This window comes from Hyla sarda, chromosome 2 (genome assembly GCF_029499605.1).
Source record: "Hyla sarda isolate aHylSar1 chromosome 2, aHylSar1.hap1, whole genome shotgun sequence".
Lineage (NCBI taxonomy): Eukaryota > Metazoa > Chordata > Amphibia > Anura > Hylidae > Hyla > Hyla sarda.
Window position 1 is genome coordinate 196,698,236 of NC_079190.1, and position 16,956 is coordinate 196,715,191.

The window sequence follows — 16,956 nt, forward strand, 5'->3', positions numbered from 1 at the left end:
AATTGTTTATGGATCCAGCATGTCACCCAGTCAGAGGCTATATGCCCAGCAGAGGTGAGTTGATATCTGAGCGTTAGGCTCAGAATTTGTGTTAGGGTCCCATCCTAAATGAGGCCACCTCCCCGTGGTGGATGGGGGACACGTTTTGATCAAAAGGTGCTCTAAGAGCCTCAATTTTTTGACCAATGTGTGCTGCTGCAAACCTCTTTTTTTATACTATATATAGAAATCTTCCTCCACAAGGAAACATCACCCAGCACTAGGTCCAGGTAAAGTGCAAGCTACAGGGTCTTTGTTGCATCAAGAGAGACAATATGACGTTTAGGCTAGCACGCCTTTTTCAAGCATTGCTTGAAAAAGGCTTGCTAGCCAAAACGTTGCATTGTCTCTCTTGATGCAATAAAGAACCTGTAGCTTGCACTTTACCTGGACCTCGTATTGGGTGCTGTTTCCTAGTGGAGGAAGATTTATGTGGATCCAGTGTGGCACACTGGGGGTTACGTCGCACCACACCTGAGTAGTTCTGTGCTGAAGTTCCTATAGTGACTGCTATATATATATATATATATATATATATATATATATATATATAAATATATATATATATATATACACACACACACACACATTTTATCCATATCTCCGGTCCTTGTAATTTTACCCCTTTAAGTGCTGTATTCAAATTGTGACTGCGGCATCTGAGTGGTTTCTGTCACCCCATCAGCACCTGGACAACAGAATTTCTGGGAGGCAGATGGGTTTTACATTCATATCTTAGTAACAAAGACACAGAAATAAAAAGGTAAAGATGGATATAATCAGTGTCACCCACACTATTAGTATGTACCAGCAGGTTAGTGTGGGTGACGCTGATGACATTTTCCCTACAAATTAAAGACAAATTAATATACAAGGAACAGTTGTTGGTTCTTCGAACCACACTTGTAAAAATAGTAATGTATAAAGGTCATTTTGTGTGTTAAACCTGTACCACCCCAAGAAGAGATCATGACAGTGCCAGTTAGTAGGGACTGCAGTCATTCTCCATTCTATATATTACCTTCTGACAGCTAATAGTAAATCACAAATATGTCTTTTAGGTGACCTTCAATACCGCTAAAGAGCTGATCTGGCTTCACTGTAGACCACACATAGCCATGGTAGCCAGCAAATAAGGATGTGGCCCTAAATGTAGATTTTATTACCAGGGTGCTAATATCAGTTGTAGCCAGGGATGGACAAAAGTGACATCACTCCAGGAGCCAGCTTGACTTTTTTTTTAGCAGACCAGACAAGCAATATGAGCTCGCATCTCACCTTTTCAGTTTAGTTTTCTCAGATAATAAACACATTATTTACAGCCTTTATGGGAACACCTTGCTCACAAGTACTGTTGCTTCCAAGATACCATCAATGGGCTGCCATGGCAACTATTTTACTTTAAAGGCTAGGAACACCTTTGAATGTACTTTTTATTGGTTTTCCAAAATTGTTTTCTATCCTTTGGCTTCTATAGTTTGTATGTATCTACTCTACAATGCAAGATGCTCGGCCGTGTCATTCAGTCACCATTTTGACAGACACATTGCCCTTTTAACACATTTAGTTGGAACATAGCTAGAACATTTACCATGTGTAGGTCTCACACTATTAACCCCTTAACGACGCAGGACGTATATTTACGTCCTGCGCCGGCTCCCGCGATATGAAGCGGGATCGTGCCGCGATCCCGCATCATATCGCGTCGGCCCCGGCGCTCATCAACGGCCGGGACCCGCGGCTAATATCACACATTGCAGATCGCGGCGATGTGTGGTATTAACCCTTTAGAAGCGGTGGCCGCTTCTAAAGTGAAAGTGAAAGTGACCCGGCTGCTCAGTCGGGCTGTTCGGGACCGCCGCGGTGAAATCGCGGCGTCCCGAACAGATTACAGGACACCGGGAGGGCCCTTACCTGCCTCCTCGGTGTCCGATCGGCGAATGACTGCTCCGTGCCTGAGATCCAGGCAGGAGCAGTCAAGCGCCAATAACACTGATCACAGGCGTGTTAATACACGCCTGTGATCAGGATGAGAGATCAGTGTGTGCAGTGTTATAGGTCCCTATGGGACCTATAACACTGCAAAAAAAAGTGAAAAAAAAGTGTTAATAAAGGTCATTTAACCCCTTCCCTAATAAAAGTTTGAATCACCCCCCTTTTCCCATAAAAAAATAAAAGTGTAAAAAAAATAAAATAAATAAACATATGTGGTATCGCCGCGTGCGTAAATGTCCGAACTATAAAAATATATCATTAATTAAACTGCAAGGTCAATGGCGTACGAGCAAAAAAATTCCAAAGTCAAAAAAAGCGCATTTTGGTCACTTTTTATACCATTAAAAATGAATAAAAAGTGATCAAAAAGTCCAATCAAAACAAAAATCATACCGATAAAAACTTCAGATCACGGCGCAAAAAATGAGTCCTCATACCGCCCTGTACGTGGAAAAATAAAAAAGTTATAGGGTTCAGAAGATGACATTTTTAAACGTATAAATTTTCCTGCATGTAGTTATGATTTTTTCCAGAAGTGCGACAAAATCAAACCTATAAAAGTAGGGTATCATTTTAACCGTATGGACCTACAGAATAATGATAAGGTGTAATTTTTGCCGAAATATGCACTGCGTAGAAATGGAAGCTCCCAAAAGTTACAAAATTGCGTTTTTTCTTCGATTTTGTTTCACAATGATTTTTTTTCCCTTTTCGCCATGAATTTTTGGGTAAAATGACTAATGTCACTGCAAAGTAGAATTGGCGATGAAAAAAATAAGCCATAATATGGATTTTTAGGTGGAAAGTTGAAAGGGTTATGATTTTTAAAAGGTAAGGAGGAAAAAACGAAAGTGCAAAAACTGAAAAACCCTGAGTCCTTAAGGGGTTAAAGGGGAGATTAAAACAGAGCTAATTTCTTTAAAAAAAATAGGTCCACGTCTGTCCCCAGGTTGTGTGTGGTATTAAAACTTGGCTACATTCATTTCAATGGAACGGAGTTGAAGAACCACACCCAACCAGGAGACAGATGGGGAGCAGTTTTTGAAAGAAATCAGCTCTCTTTTTCTATTCCTGGATAACTACTTTAACCGCCTTAGATGATCCTTGTATGAAAAAAAAAAAAAAAACAGCTAAATTATAAAATTATTGAATAACACATTGTGTCACATAAACACAGCCGGCATATACAGTAAAAAGAGACAGAAACAGCAAACATCACCAGTACACAATGTGCAGAGTTGGTTGCTTCCATCTCTTTTTACTGTGTATGTGGGGACCTCAGCTCTGGCAAACAGCTGATCAGCAGGAATGTCGTGTGTGACCCAACACTAAGAAAATATTGATGGCCTGACTACAGGCTCTGATCTTAGGGACCATATGTATGTGGGGACATTGTTTTCTGGCATACACTATTTAGAGTTTTATGGACATATGAATGAGTGAATGTATACTAACTGTGTTCCATCTACAGCTGCAATCCCCAATATTCACCTTTTTGGTAGTGGACTATAACAAGAACAGTAATACTGAAAATTACGTCATATGGTGCAAGGGGTATAAAATCAACCATGCTTTTAGTTTTGCTACTTGCTGTTTGTAAAGTAATTAAAAGTGCCTTTTTTGTTAGCAGCTGAAGAGTTAAACTGTGGTACTGAGCTGCTGCATGCACATCTGCTCTCTCCCCCTTTTTTCTTTGACTAATTGAAGTTCAGGGTTGGAAGTCAAACTTTGTACATTAATCACGCAGGGCAGGAGGAGGCATGCATGCAGCAGCCCAGCACCACTAGTCAGCATCACCAGACTCTTTAGTTGCTTAAAAAAAAAAAAAAAAAAAAAAAAGACACTTTTATATTTATAACAGGGATCAGCAAAACTAAGGGCATGGTTAATTTAATCCCCATAGCACCAATTTGTAATAGCAAGAGTAGTTAATGCTTTTTCATCTGCATTCTATGTCCTAATTGCCCTGTTTCTTGATATTACAAAAAAAAAAAAAAAAAAACCCACACACACAGAAACTGTAAATAATGTGTTGATTAGAATTTGGAGTGATAATTGTCAACAACTCACGTTGTGTCGCGTAGGAAAAAAAAAAAGTTTGAAATCAACTGGGTTATCCAGCGATAGTAAAATAGAGCTAATTTCTTCCAAAAACAGCACCACCCCTGTCCTCAGGTTGTGTGTGGTATTACACCTTGGTTCTATTCACTTCGATGGAAAAGAGCTGCAATACCACCCACTGCCTAAAGACAGATGTGATGTTTTTTTTTTTGGATGGAATTAGCTCTGTTATTTTTATCCCTGGATAACCCTTTAAGCATTCCAGTACTCATCAGCTACTGTATGCTCCAGAGGAAGTTGTGTAGTTCTTTCCAGTCTAACAACTGTGCTCTCTGCTGCCACCTCTGTCTATGTCAGGAACTGTCCAGAGCAGGAGAGGTTTGCTATAAGGAATTGCTCCTGGTCTGGACAGTTCCTGATGCAGACAAATGTGTCAGCAGAGAACTACACAACTTCCTCTGAAGCATATAGCAGCTAAGTACTGGAAGGCTATTTTCATAGATCGTTAACTTTTTCTGATATTTCTATGGTCCCCCCAGGTTTATCATTCCTCTTCAGTATGGCTGACAGCCGTCTTGAGCCTGTTCTGGGATCCTGTTTGGCTTGAGACAACAGCTGATCACAGGGGCTTGGCTTCTTCTTCTTGGCTTCTTCTTCTTCTTCCCCCCCCCCCCCTGAAAACATGTGCAGTCCAGCTGGATGTCCCACCATGCCTGCATTCAATGTGTCCCCCACTGTCTGCAGACTGCTGAGATTATGTGACGCAGGAACAGCGGGACGTCCAGCTGGACAGTACATGTCATCACTTATGAAAACATATGTAGAGTAAGGGTGGTACAGTTGCCCATAGCAACCAATCAGATCACTTATTTCCTTTTTTAGAGGCCCTTTTTAAAATAAAAGAAACAATCTGATAGGTTGCTATGGGCAACTATACCACTCTTTCTCTACAGAAAAGGAAGTACGATACCATTGCTAAAGGCACAATTCAGCTTTATTGGAATGGACAGATGGGTAAAAGCACACAGGTGATAAAATGCCTAGGAGACCATGAGATGCGTTTACGGCGCATGCGTGCCCTTCCTCAGTGAACCGACAATGGTGCGCATGTTCCAGAAATGCGTCTGATGGCCTCCAAGGTGTGTTATCACCTGGTGTTTTACCTGTCCGTTCATTCCAATAAGGCTGAGTTATGCCTTTAGCGCTGGATCGTTCTGCTTCTACCATTCCAAGTATTGCACTGGCTGGGTGCAGGATCGGAGCGCGGCCATCAGGGTAGAGGTGAGCTGGACTGCTTCTTGTTTGCTACAATCTTCCTCTACACAGGATTTGATAAATCTCCCTCCTTGTGTTCTCTCCTGAGCGAAGTCAATGCGGAGCACAAAACACACAGAGAAAGCATTAAAACTATTTCTACGCCTTGTTAAAAGTCAAGTCATTGGCGTTCTGAGATTCCACAGCTGGTATTTCTGGGGCAAATGGTTGGGGAGTTAGCTAGAGCAGCTGATGGCTAAATGTAGCTGCAGTTCATTTCATTGTAGCCATCAAGGAGGTTGTGGGAGAGAAAAAAATATAACCCTTTACGTTGTGGCTTATTTTCAATTTCAGTGAATTAAGAGTCTGCTTAAAATGTTTTTTTTTTCTTTTCTTTCTAGAAGTACAGGAATCTTAAAGGGGTACTCCGCTGCTCAGCGTTTGGAACAAACTGTTCCGAATGCTGGAGCCGATGCCAGGAGCTTGTGACGCCCCGCCCCCTCAATGCAAGTCTATGGGGTGGGGTGTGACGTCATGAGGGTATGTGGCTATGACGTCACAAGCTCCCGACGCTGGCTCCAGCATTCGGAACAGTTTACGCTGAGCATCAGAGTACCCCTTTAATATAAAAAAAAAACAGATCAAGTACAAATAGGTAGTCTCATCTCAGAATGCTATGGAATATTGGTAGCATATGCCATAACATTATTGGTGGGGTGTGACTTAGGGGACCCCTGGCAATCTAAAAAATACCAAGGCCTCTTTGTCCCCCCCCTCCCCCCCCCCCTTTTCAATCTAAACATTTATTGCGCATCCACAGAATATGCCAGAAATATCTGTGTGGGACCACAACCTCTAGAACTGGACCTCTGGACTCTGTTCAGCCTGGTTGGGGTTACAAAAATGACTAAGCAGGCTGTTCTTTGTTATTTCTGTAACTCCCATAGCAGTATATGGGATTAGCGGATACAATGTAGTCCCACAAGCTACACTGTTTTCATGCGGATATGTCCTTGTCCTGTTTGACACAGACGGCATTGACTAATTATTGTAAGGATTTGCCCTTTTGACAAGAAAATTGGACTACCCAGTTGTCAATCTATTCATATAGCACAAACTAAGTTATAAGAAAAAGTGCTAGAGAATGGTTATTTTAGGCAGCAGGCAAATATTTCCTAAAACAAATATTTCCAGCAGATGTATGCTTGACATGCATCTAAAATCTCACTTCTATATTTTGGTTGGATGGTATTTTGCCAAGCTATGTGGTCTATTGTTTGACAAGCCCTACACAATCTATTGTAGATAAATTCATGGAATTGCGTGCAATTTTGGCCATTTGTGGCAAGGACCCAAACGGTAATTAGTTGTGTTACCACTAATAGTCCGCAATAAGTAAACATAAAAAAAAATGACAAATTGTTGGGGTCCAACCAATTTGATATTGTTGGCCTATTCTGTTCATGGGTATTAAATGCCCCTTGTGACGTCATGGCCACGCCCCCTCAATACAAGTCTATGGGAGATGGCGTGACGGCTGTCACGCCCCCTCCCATAGACTTGCATTCAGGGGGCGTGGCCGACCCTCGCAGCGCATAAACAGCGTTTGGAACATTTAGTTCCACGCTGGCCAGTGGAGTACCCCTTTAAACCACGTTGTCCCACCCCCTCCCATAGACTTGAATTCAGGGGGCGTGGCCGACCCCCACAACGCAAAAACAGCGTTCAGAACATTTAGTTCCACTCTGGCCAGTGGAGTACCCCTTTAAACCATGTTTATGCTCACTTTGTATTTTATGCTTGTTTTTTGTTTTACGGACCAAAAGGATAAACAGACTAAGTGGATTTCCCATTTTTTGCGGGGCTCCTTTTGGGCTTTTAATTTTTAATTTTTGAAGTTGAAAAGGCAGCTGAAAAAACTGTGTGGACACATTGACCCTGAAAACCCTTTTTTGGTAGGGTCATATGTAGCATATCCGCAGTGGGTTTCCCGCTTCTGAAATACTGCTTGCATGTGGAACCCATTGACTTCAGCGGGTAGCAACATAATCCACTTGCGGGAAATCCGCAAGCGGAATTTCGGCTGCAGGAAGCACGCTGCGGATGTGCCACTTGTGACCCTATCCCAAAAGTACGGTCTCCTACACCGTATCCACTGCGGATTTGATCTTGTGTTTAGCTATATATTTGTATAGCTTTAACAGAAAGAAAACTGCAGCAGCGAATCCGCCACTGATACCGTGCATGTGAATGTACCGTATGGCATCGAAACGCCAGCTGCAATTTTTCTAATTTTTTGAAAGCTTACTGCAGTAAGTACAGTTTTGTGCACCCTATGGGGAAGATTTATCAAAACCTGTCCAGAGGAAAAGTTGCAGAGTTGCCCATAGCAACCAATCAGATTGCTTCTTTCATTCTTCAGAGGCCTCTTCAAAAAGGAAAGAAGTGATCTGATAGGTTGCTATGGGCAACTCAGCAACTGTTTCTCTGGACAGGTTTTGATAAATCTCCCCCTATGTCCTCAAATCTCCATCAATAACATTGTTTCTATAAGGAATATTCAATCTTCATAAGTAAAAATGAAAAGATAGCACTCACCCTTAGCCTCTGCGCCAGTCAGCCAGCCTAGTGCTGAAAATGGACTCTCTTTCCAGCACCTGGGCATGTCTATTTTATTGAAGAAGAATGAAAGTTTTAGGGTGAATGCTACCTTTCCATGTTTCCTTATGAAGAATGACTATACCTATATGCCTCTACCTTTTGTTGGATGTGCACCCCCCGAAGTATCCTATATCTGTCTGTGATTCCTAGTCTGTTGGGCACTTTTTCTGCCGTGTGTCTACCTTGGGACTAGTAATGCCAATCCGTGCCTTTCTTTAGCCTATGGTCTATATGGAATATGCTATGTAAGGCTGGGTTCACAGTACGTTTTTCAACTACGGTTCCCGCATACGTTTTCTATCAAAAACCTTATGGAAAAAAAACGGATGGAACAGTATGGCAAAAAGTAAACCGTATGCATTTGTAAACAGTATACTGTTTTTAAAAGTGCATACAGTTCCGTCCGTTTTTATAGAAAAAAAAAAAACATAAGTTTTTGAAAATGTTGTCCATTTAAATTTTTCAAAACGTATGCGGTTGCAGTACGGTTTTTAAACCAGAGTCAAAACCGTGGTTGACCACAATTTTGTCTCCGGTTTAAAAACCGTACTTCAACCGCATACGTTTTTTTTTTAACATGGACGTCAATGGGAAACGCACATGTATACGGTTCCATACGGGAAAAACGTATACGTTTTTTACTTTGCACATGCGCATTTGAATCCTAAAGTCCCCACCCAAGACCCCTCCCATTAAAAATGGACAAAATTTTCAAAAACGTATGTTTTTTTTCTATAAAAACTGACGGAACTGTATGCACTTTTAAAAACAGTATACTGTTTAAAAACGTATACGGTTTACTTTTTTCCATACTGTTCCATCCGTTTTTTTGCCATGCGGTTTTCTTTAGAAAAACGGATTGAAAACAGTATGGCAAAAACATAGTGTGAACCTAGGTTGGGTTCACACAGTTTTTTTTTTTTTTTGGTACTCTCATTGTTCACATAACAGTCTGTTTCATTCTGCTGTATACAAAAATCTAGTCAACTAAAAAGCTCTCCAGGTGTACGGAGCCCCCTCGGCCACCCAAGACCCCACACTTTATGCAAGCTTAAATAAACCACCTGCTGCGTCCTCTGTCTGCTAACACTGCGACACCTGTATGGCGCCACGTCTCTTGCAGGGAACAGGACAGATTGCGGCCCTTACAGTGAAGATGGAAAGCAAATGTCGATGTAGCCAAAGTGTGGAGCTTAGGCCCCTTTCACACTGCTGTTGCGCCCTGTCTAGAACGGCCTATTTTTTTTTTTGTGTATGTGCCTTTGTCATGGGCACATTGTGGTATATTTTGGAACAGGTTTTGGTACCCTGATGTATACCTGCAGTGTACAGCTAATGCCCCTTTCACACTGTCTTTGTGACTAGCTGGAAAACTACCGTAAGGCAAATTTTTTATCTTTTTTAATGCCTTGAGGGTGCGTTCACACGCTATTACTAGCAGCGGGTTTCACGCTGCGGGAAACCTGCTGCGACTTACACTACCATTGTTTTGAATGGGTCCACAGTAGGGATCGACCGATTATCGTTTGGCCGATATTTATCGTTATCGGCAATTACCTTGCCGATATACCGATAATACCCCGCCCCCCCATCCCGGCCAGAGACCGCCGCCGCCACTGCCCCATTGCCTCCCCCATCCCCGGTTTTATAATTACCTGTTAACGGGGTCTGCGCTACTTCTGGCTCCTGCAACGTCCTGCGCTATTGCTGTACACTGCGCAGCGCAATGATGCCACGTCACCGTCAGTGCGCACAGTGACAGCTTACGAAGCCGCCGGAGCCAGAAGTAGCGCAGACCCCAGGAACAGGTAATTATAAAACCGGGGATGGGTGGTGGCAATGGGGCAGCGGCGGCGGTGGTGGTTGGACTAGGGCGGATCCCAGGACAGGCAGGGGGAGAGAGGCGGGTGGCGGCGGCGATCTTTGGCCCGCAAAAGCCGCTACAGTTCATTGATTTAAAGCGCCCGATGACTTATACTGGAATATCAGTATACGTTATTGGCTGTCACAGAATATCGGTATCGGCCCTAAAAAAATCTATATCGGTCGATCCCTAGTCCACAGACAGTCCGCAATAGTGTCAGATTTGCGGACTCTCCGCGGACCCATTTAAATAAATGGTAGCGTAACTCGCAGCGGGAAACTCGCTACTAGCGTGTGAACGCACCCTAAACGTCTGTTATCCGGACGAGGCACAACGGGTCCCGACGGCTCCCATTTACTATTATGGGGTCCGTTTGTTTTTTTACAGGAATAGCGGGATAAAAAGACAGCGCGAGCAGTATTTTTTCTCCCGCTATTCTCCGCGGCACTCCTGACGGCCACCACACTGCCGTGTCGCAACGGCAGTGTGAAAGGAGCCTTAGAAAAAGGCCAGACAAAATCCTAGGCGCCATACCGATATTCTCAGTCCCCATGGTGACCTGACCCCTGGGATTTCTTGAGCTCTGCTATAGAGGATAGACAGTATCTATCTACAGTATAAATAGACAACCTTTGGCTGTCCGGGCATGCTGGGAGTTATAGTTTTGAAACATCTGGAGGGCCACTGTTTAGAGACCACTACTGTGGGTGATAAATAAATAGATATAAAGATAGATTATATACAGAAATGTAGATACACAGGAGATGATAGACATATATTGCAGACTCTACAGAATTTATATATACCAGTCTATCTACATATAAAATATCCATAAAATATATTATCTACAGGATAGATAGAAATATATGAGATAGATAGAAATATATGAGATAGATAGATAGAAATATATGAGATAGATAGAAATATATGAGATAGATAGATAGATAATAGATAGAAATATATGAGATAGATAGATAGATAATAGATAGAAATATATGAGATAGATAGATAGATAGAAATATATGAGATAGATAGAAATATAGGAGATAGATAGAAATATATGAGATAGATAGAAATATAGGAGATAGATAGATTGATAGAAATATATGAGATAGATAGAAATATAGGAGATAGATAGATTGATAGAAATATGAGATATATAGATAGAAATCTATGAGATAGATAGAAATATATGAGATAGATAGAAATATATGAGATAGATAGATAATAGATAGAAATATGAGATAGATAGATAGATAGAAATATGAGATAGATAGAAATCTATGAGATAGATAAATGGTTCCATGCACTGTCACAGATACACTGCCCTAGAGATCAATGAAGGGCAGACCTCCCCACTAGATCATTTCCAGCCTCCTCTATGTAAAGAATAGGATCTGGAAGCAGTCACATGCAGTAGCAATGTATTACAATGTATAACCCTGAGAGGCTATGTCCACGTGACTCCGGGCTGTCCAGGAACATACACCACCCCTCCCAGCTGTCACTCACCAAGAAGCCCACCAAGTGTATGCACTGCTGCAGGCTCCGCCCACCCGGCGTGCTCTTTGGACTGGGAGCCCCCATTCTCCATCCTCTGTACGGGAGCCCCGCAGAGTAGTCGCTCAGTGCACAACCACTGCAAACAGAACTGAACCCGGAAATTGCCGAGAACGCTGGCGGAAACTACCGAGTCTTACTGCACATGCGCACACAGAGCTCAATACATAGCTCACCGTCAGTTTCCTAGTGTAGAGCAGTGTTTCCCAACCAGGGTGACTCCAGCTGTTGCAAAACTACAACTCCCAGGGAATGCTGGGAGTTGTAGTTTTGCAACAGCTGGAGAAACCCTGGTTGGGAAACACTAAATAGAGTGACGTGGTTGTTTCCAAGCTGTGTATAGTGTAGTCTGTGATCTTTGTATCCTCATAACATGGTGTATTTAACCCCTTAAAGACCAAGGGTTTTTCCGTTTTTGCATCTTTCATTTTTTCCTCCTCACCTTTAAAAAAAATCATAAGTCTTTAAATTTTGCACCTAAAAATCCATACTATGGCTTATTTTTTGTGCCACCAATTCTACTTTGTAATGAGATCAGTTATATTACTCAACAATCTTCGACAAAACGGGGAACAAAATCATTGTGCCACAAAATTGAAAAAAAAACACCATTTTGTAACTTTTGGGGGCTTTTGTTTCTGCGCAGTAAATTTTTCGGTAAAAATGACACCTTATCATTATTCTGTAGGTCCATACGGTTAAAATGATATACTACTTATATAGGTTTGATTTTGTCGTACTTCTGGAAAAAATCAAACTGTATGCAGGGAAATGTATACGTTTAAAATTGTCATCTTCTGACCCCTATAACTTTTTTTTTTTCACATACGGGGTGGTATGAGGGCTCATTTTTTGCGCCATAACCTGAAGTTTTTAGCGGTACCACTTTTGTATTGATCTAACTTTTTGATCGCTTTTTATTCATTTTTTCATTATATAAAAAGTGCCCAAAAATACGTTATTTTGGACTTTGGAATTTTTTACGTGTATGCCATTGACCGTGCGGTTTAATTAATTATATATTTTTATAATTCGGACATTTCCGCACGCGGCGATACCACATATGTTTATTTTTATTTTTATTTACACTGTTTTTTTTTTTACATTGGAAAAGGGACTTGATTCAAACTTTTATTAGGGAAGGGGTTAAATGATCTTTATTAACTTTTTTTTCCACTTTCGTTTTACAGTGTTATAGCTCCCATAGGGACCTATAACACTTCACACACTGATCTTTTACATTGATCACTGGTTTCCCATAGGAAACCATTGATCGATGATTCTGCCGCTTGATTGCTCATGCCTGGATCTCAGGCACTGAGGAGTCATTCGGCGATCGGACACCAGGAGGCTGGTAGGGGGACCTTCCTTGTGTCATACAGTTGTTCGGGATGCCGCGATTTCACCGCGGCGGTCGCAAACAGCCCCCTGAGCAAGCCAGGGGTAGTTTAGTTTCACTTTAGACGCAGCGATCCACTTTGAACGGCACGTCTAAAGGGTTAATAGTGTTGCAACCCGATCAGTGCCGCACACTATTAGCCACGAGTCCTGCCGTCGTTAGAGGTGGGGCCCGACACCATGGCCCCGCATTATAGAAAGGGAAAGGACCCAGGCTGTACAAGTACACCCTTGGTCCTTAACAGGGAAGATAGACCCATGACACAGCTGGGTTAAAGTAGCCAAGGTGCTATCTCCCTTATGGGACATATTTACCTCAGTTCACATTAGAAATTATCACCCTTGTCATCAAGTTTCAGGTAATGATGCAGATTATTTTCCCATTTACGCTACATTCACACCATGTTTTTATATATATTTCACTGTTTCCTTCTAGTCCGTTCAGTTAGTGAACCACTAACGGATACGTAACGGCCTGCTTTTTATTTAATATTGTTAGTCCATATGAATGGGGTTGCAGACAGCAACTTTCGTTTACAGCAGTATCCAGAAAAAAACAAAGCAAAACAAATGTTAAATGAAAACAAAAATGCGGTGTGAAGGTATGTGGTTTTGTCTGTCAAGAAATTGCTGCATTACCAAAGGAATGTTAGGCCCCTTTCATACTGCCCGTATGTTCCAGCAAATTCGTCCGTCAAAGTCCCTCTTTTTATAAATTTTTTTGCATTTTGCCTGCCGTAATAGCGGAGCATATCGGCAAATAACAGATCCCGGTGGACCCCATTGTATTCAATAGCAGCTGTTATTTTTGGAGAGAAGAACCGGAGAAAAAGATTTTTTCTCCGGCTTTTCTTGATCCTAAAATAACAGACTTTACACTGCCGGAGACAGACGGAAGTGAGAACGTAGCCTTATATGTCCACTGTGCCCCCATAATAACCACAATGTCCCCTTTGCAACCACAATGTCCACTGTACCCCATATTAATCAAAATGTTCCCATCACAACCCCAGTGCCAATGTACCTTAAAATAATCTCAATAGACCATCAAACCACAATGCCAATAATAAATCCCCAATACCCTATCACATCAACAATGACCACTGTTCCTCCATAAAAACCCCAATGCCCCATCACATCGACAATGCCCACTGTGCCTCCATAATAACTCCAATGCCCCCATTACAAACACAATGCCGCTGTACCCAATAATAACCGCAAAGCCCACATCACAAGCACAGTTCCACTCTACCCCATAATAAATCCCTAATGCCTAATCACATTCACAATGCCTAATGTACCTCCACAATAACACTAATGCCCCATCACATCTGCAATGCCCACTGTGCTCCCATCATAACTCCACTGCCTCATCGCCCTCACAACATCCACTGTGCTCCCATAATAACCACAATGCCACAGTACCTCATAACAATCCCAATGCCTCCATCACAACCACAGTGCCACTGTACCCTATAATAACCTCAATGCCCTCATCACAACCATAATGTCCACTGTGTCTCCATAATTCCGTGCTGCATTGCCATCCATGGGGACAGCGCTTGTTCACATTGGCATAGTGCCGATTGATTTTGGACGTGCCCCTTGCACCTGGAATCGAAAGAATGCACATGTTCATTCTTTAGGCGTAATTCATTTAGAAATGGATTGCCATCTATGGAGCAGACACATTTCCGAGCCTGTCCTAGCACCTAGTTCTGCTGGCACCCACTACAGATAGAATCTCTGCATGGAATATCTACAATATCTACAGACAGAGATGACATAGTGTTAATGAGCCCAAAAGGAGTATTCCCATCTTAAACATTTATGTAATTTCAGGATATTCCTTTAATATCTGATAGATAGGGATCCCACATATGTGACTCACACCATCTCTAGAACAGGCACCCTCCAGTCCCACTTTGCCTAGTTGAGTGGCTGGATGTGGCCAAGATTAGGAAAACAGCCAGACTGTTATGCTGTTTTTATATTTCCCATAGAGGTAAATAGAGGTTACGGAAACAGTGTAGCACAACAGAAAATATTCCATTCTGTTCCCACTTGTTCTTGTTCTGTTCTTCTCTCATTCTAGTACACGTTAGTCTCTGTTCCCTCTTTCCAAGGTATCAAGTTCCAGAACTGGGCAGCATTTTTAAATATTTTCTAGCAGTTTTATCCAGTCTTTCTGTTCTTGAGTACTGCCAATATTTTTTTCTTGTTCTTGAGATAAACCCACTGTATTCAAATTCACCTCCCAAAATTGCACAAAATATGTTCTTCTCAAAGAATGCATAATAAATGAGGACTCAAAATCTTTCTAAAAAAAAAAGAAAAAAGAAAAAGAGTAAGGGGTGGTCTTATAGAGAGGTGGTATTTTAGAGAAATACTGGGCAGCTTAATAGGTCAGCCCACTCTTATATAATGTAGAACATTGCACAGAGTGCAGGGGTTTTCCAGGAAATAATGATTGGTGGCCTATCCTAGTAACTAAGCATAGCTCCGTACACTGCATAGGAGCCATTCTCAGCTACTAGGATAGACCCTGTTAACTGCATAGATCCGACCATGGTAGCCCTGCTCAATAGCTGCCTGGTAGTGTCTGATGGACTATCTTGAGGATAGACAATCAATCATTTTTACTTGGAAAACCCTATTTAGGGGCCGCCTACTATGTGTTTTGCTTGTATGCTAAGGGTTTGTGTGGGGATACTGTCAACAATATTTTGTGCTTGTATACCACAACATAGCCAAAGGGTTAAATAGTACTTGTGACCACGTTTGGCATGTTTAACACTGGTATATATTTGTAGAATATAAATTATTTGTCTAGCATGGTTTTGTGTTATGCAGATAAAATGTATACCGGTATTAAACATCAAACATGGGCAGAAGTAGACTACCTCTGGTCTATTCAACCCTATGACTATGTCATGGGCACGTTGTGGTATATTTCGGAACAGTTTTTGGTACCCTGATGTATAAACCTGCAGTGTACAGATAAGATGTGGGTTGAAGGAGCCCTCTTAGAGAATTGTGTATCTGCAGTTTATGCAGTGTTTTGTGTTAGGAGCAGGTTTACCAACAATGTTGTATAGCCCAATATCTTTAAGAGAAATCTCCTGTTGTACTGTATTGAAAATATGGTGCTGTTTTACCACAATCCAACACATTTAGAAACATTAAAGGGTACAATCTGACCACTTTCTAATGTTTCTCACAATGAAAAATAAGTGTTAATGGATGCAATATGTTCCACCAGTGGGTGAAGTGAAACTATCCTTCATTCCATCCCCTGACTCCTCAAAAAGGTCAGTTATTTTGGACTGGACACTCCCTGTCTTAGCAACATAGCAGAGCTACTTAATCAAAATCCCAGAATAGAAGCCCCTACCAGGATTTCACTTTACTAGTTAGCTGCTACAGACTACTACAGACAAGAGGAAAACCTTACCTAGAAGGGATTATTTATTTGGAAATATCTTTGTTACCCACATCAAACATGAAGCTAAGCATTGGGATATTTTTTGGTGGTCTTTTTGGTGCTTTGGGAATTTTAGTCCTTTTGGTGGCATTTGGATCCGACTATTGGCTACTTGCTAGAGAAGTTGAAAAGTGTTCAAAAAATCAAGATGGGGTTTGTCTTTTCTTTTTATAGTTATGATGTTCTGTTGTAATTTATATTGCAATGTATAACATGCTCATGAATTTTATCATCTGTATTTTGTACGTGTTGTCCATAGGTCGTAGACCCAGTCCTGCTCCATCACGAAGGCTTCTTTTGGAGATGCTGGTTTAATGGGGATATATCAACAGATAATAATAACACTATGTCAGCGTTTTGGATCAGTAAGATACATTTTTATTATATATAGTTTTAGTTATATTATATTGTCATTTCTATTTACTATTTTCATGAACTAAACATCATATTTGTGACTCATTATGAACCAAATCCATGGTTACTATTCCTGCAAATGCAGTTTGTGTATATACAGTCCATTGTCGGTCAGAACGCATTATAGTTTCTTAGGTTATAGCAACTAAGTACTATTTTGAAGTCCAAAATCATATTATGTACAGCAAACAACCTTCACTTTAAAACCTAATATTGTGTAAGTTGC

The 16,956-nt window shown here is 41.4% G+C and overlaps 2 protein-coding genes across 6 annotated transcripts in view; one reads left to right on the forward strand and one right to left on the reverse strand.

Moving 5' to 3' along the window:
- The window catches only part of MFSD9 (major facilitator superfamily domain containing 9), a 33,607-nt gene extending 22,062 nt beyond the window's left edge, over nucleotides 1-11,545 (reverse strand). Inside the window, exons 1-2 of one of the 2 annotated variants that reach the window (XM_056556098.1) lie at nucleotides 11,387-11,508; nucleotides 7,948-8,016 (exon numbers count right to left, since the gene is read on the reverse strand). Coding sequence is in view for 1 of the 2 variants with exons in the window: in XM_056556097.1 (XP_056412072.1) it covers nucleotides 11,387-11,461 (75 nt within the window). In the remaining variant the exon portion in view is untranslated. Of the gene's footprint in view, nucleotides 1-7,947; nucleotides 8,017-11,386 lie in introns of both variants that reach the window. The other variant, XM_056556097.1, reaches the window with a different exon arrangement.
- TMEM182 (transmembrane protein 182) overlaps nucleotides 4,534-16,956 on the forward strand; it is a 33,174-nt gene continuing 20,751 nt past the window's right edge. Inside the window, exons 1-2 of one of the 4 annotated variants that reach the window (XM_056556103.1) lie at nucleotides 4,534-4,573; nucleotides 16,576-16,681. In XM_056556103.1, coding sequence (XP_056412078.1) covers nucleotides 16,663-16,681 — 19 coding nt within the window. In that variant the 5' untranslated portion in view covers nucleotides 4,534-4,573; nucleotides 16,576-16,662. Of the gene's footprint in view, nucleotides 4,574-5,263; nucleotides 5,377-7,787; nucleotides 7,845-16,334; nucleotides 16,470-16,575; nucleotides 16,682-16,956 lie in introns of those variants that run through there. The other 3 variants (XM_056556101.1, XM_056556102.1, XM_056556100.1) reach the window with 3 other exon arrangements.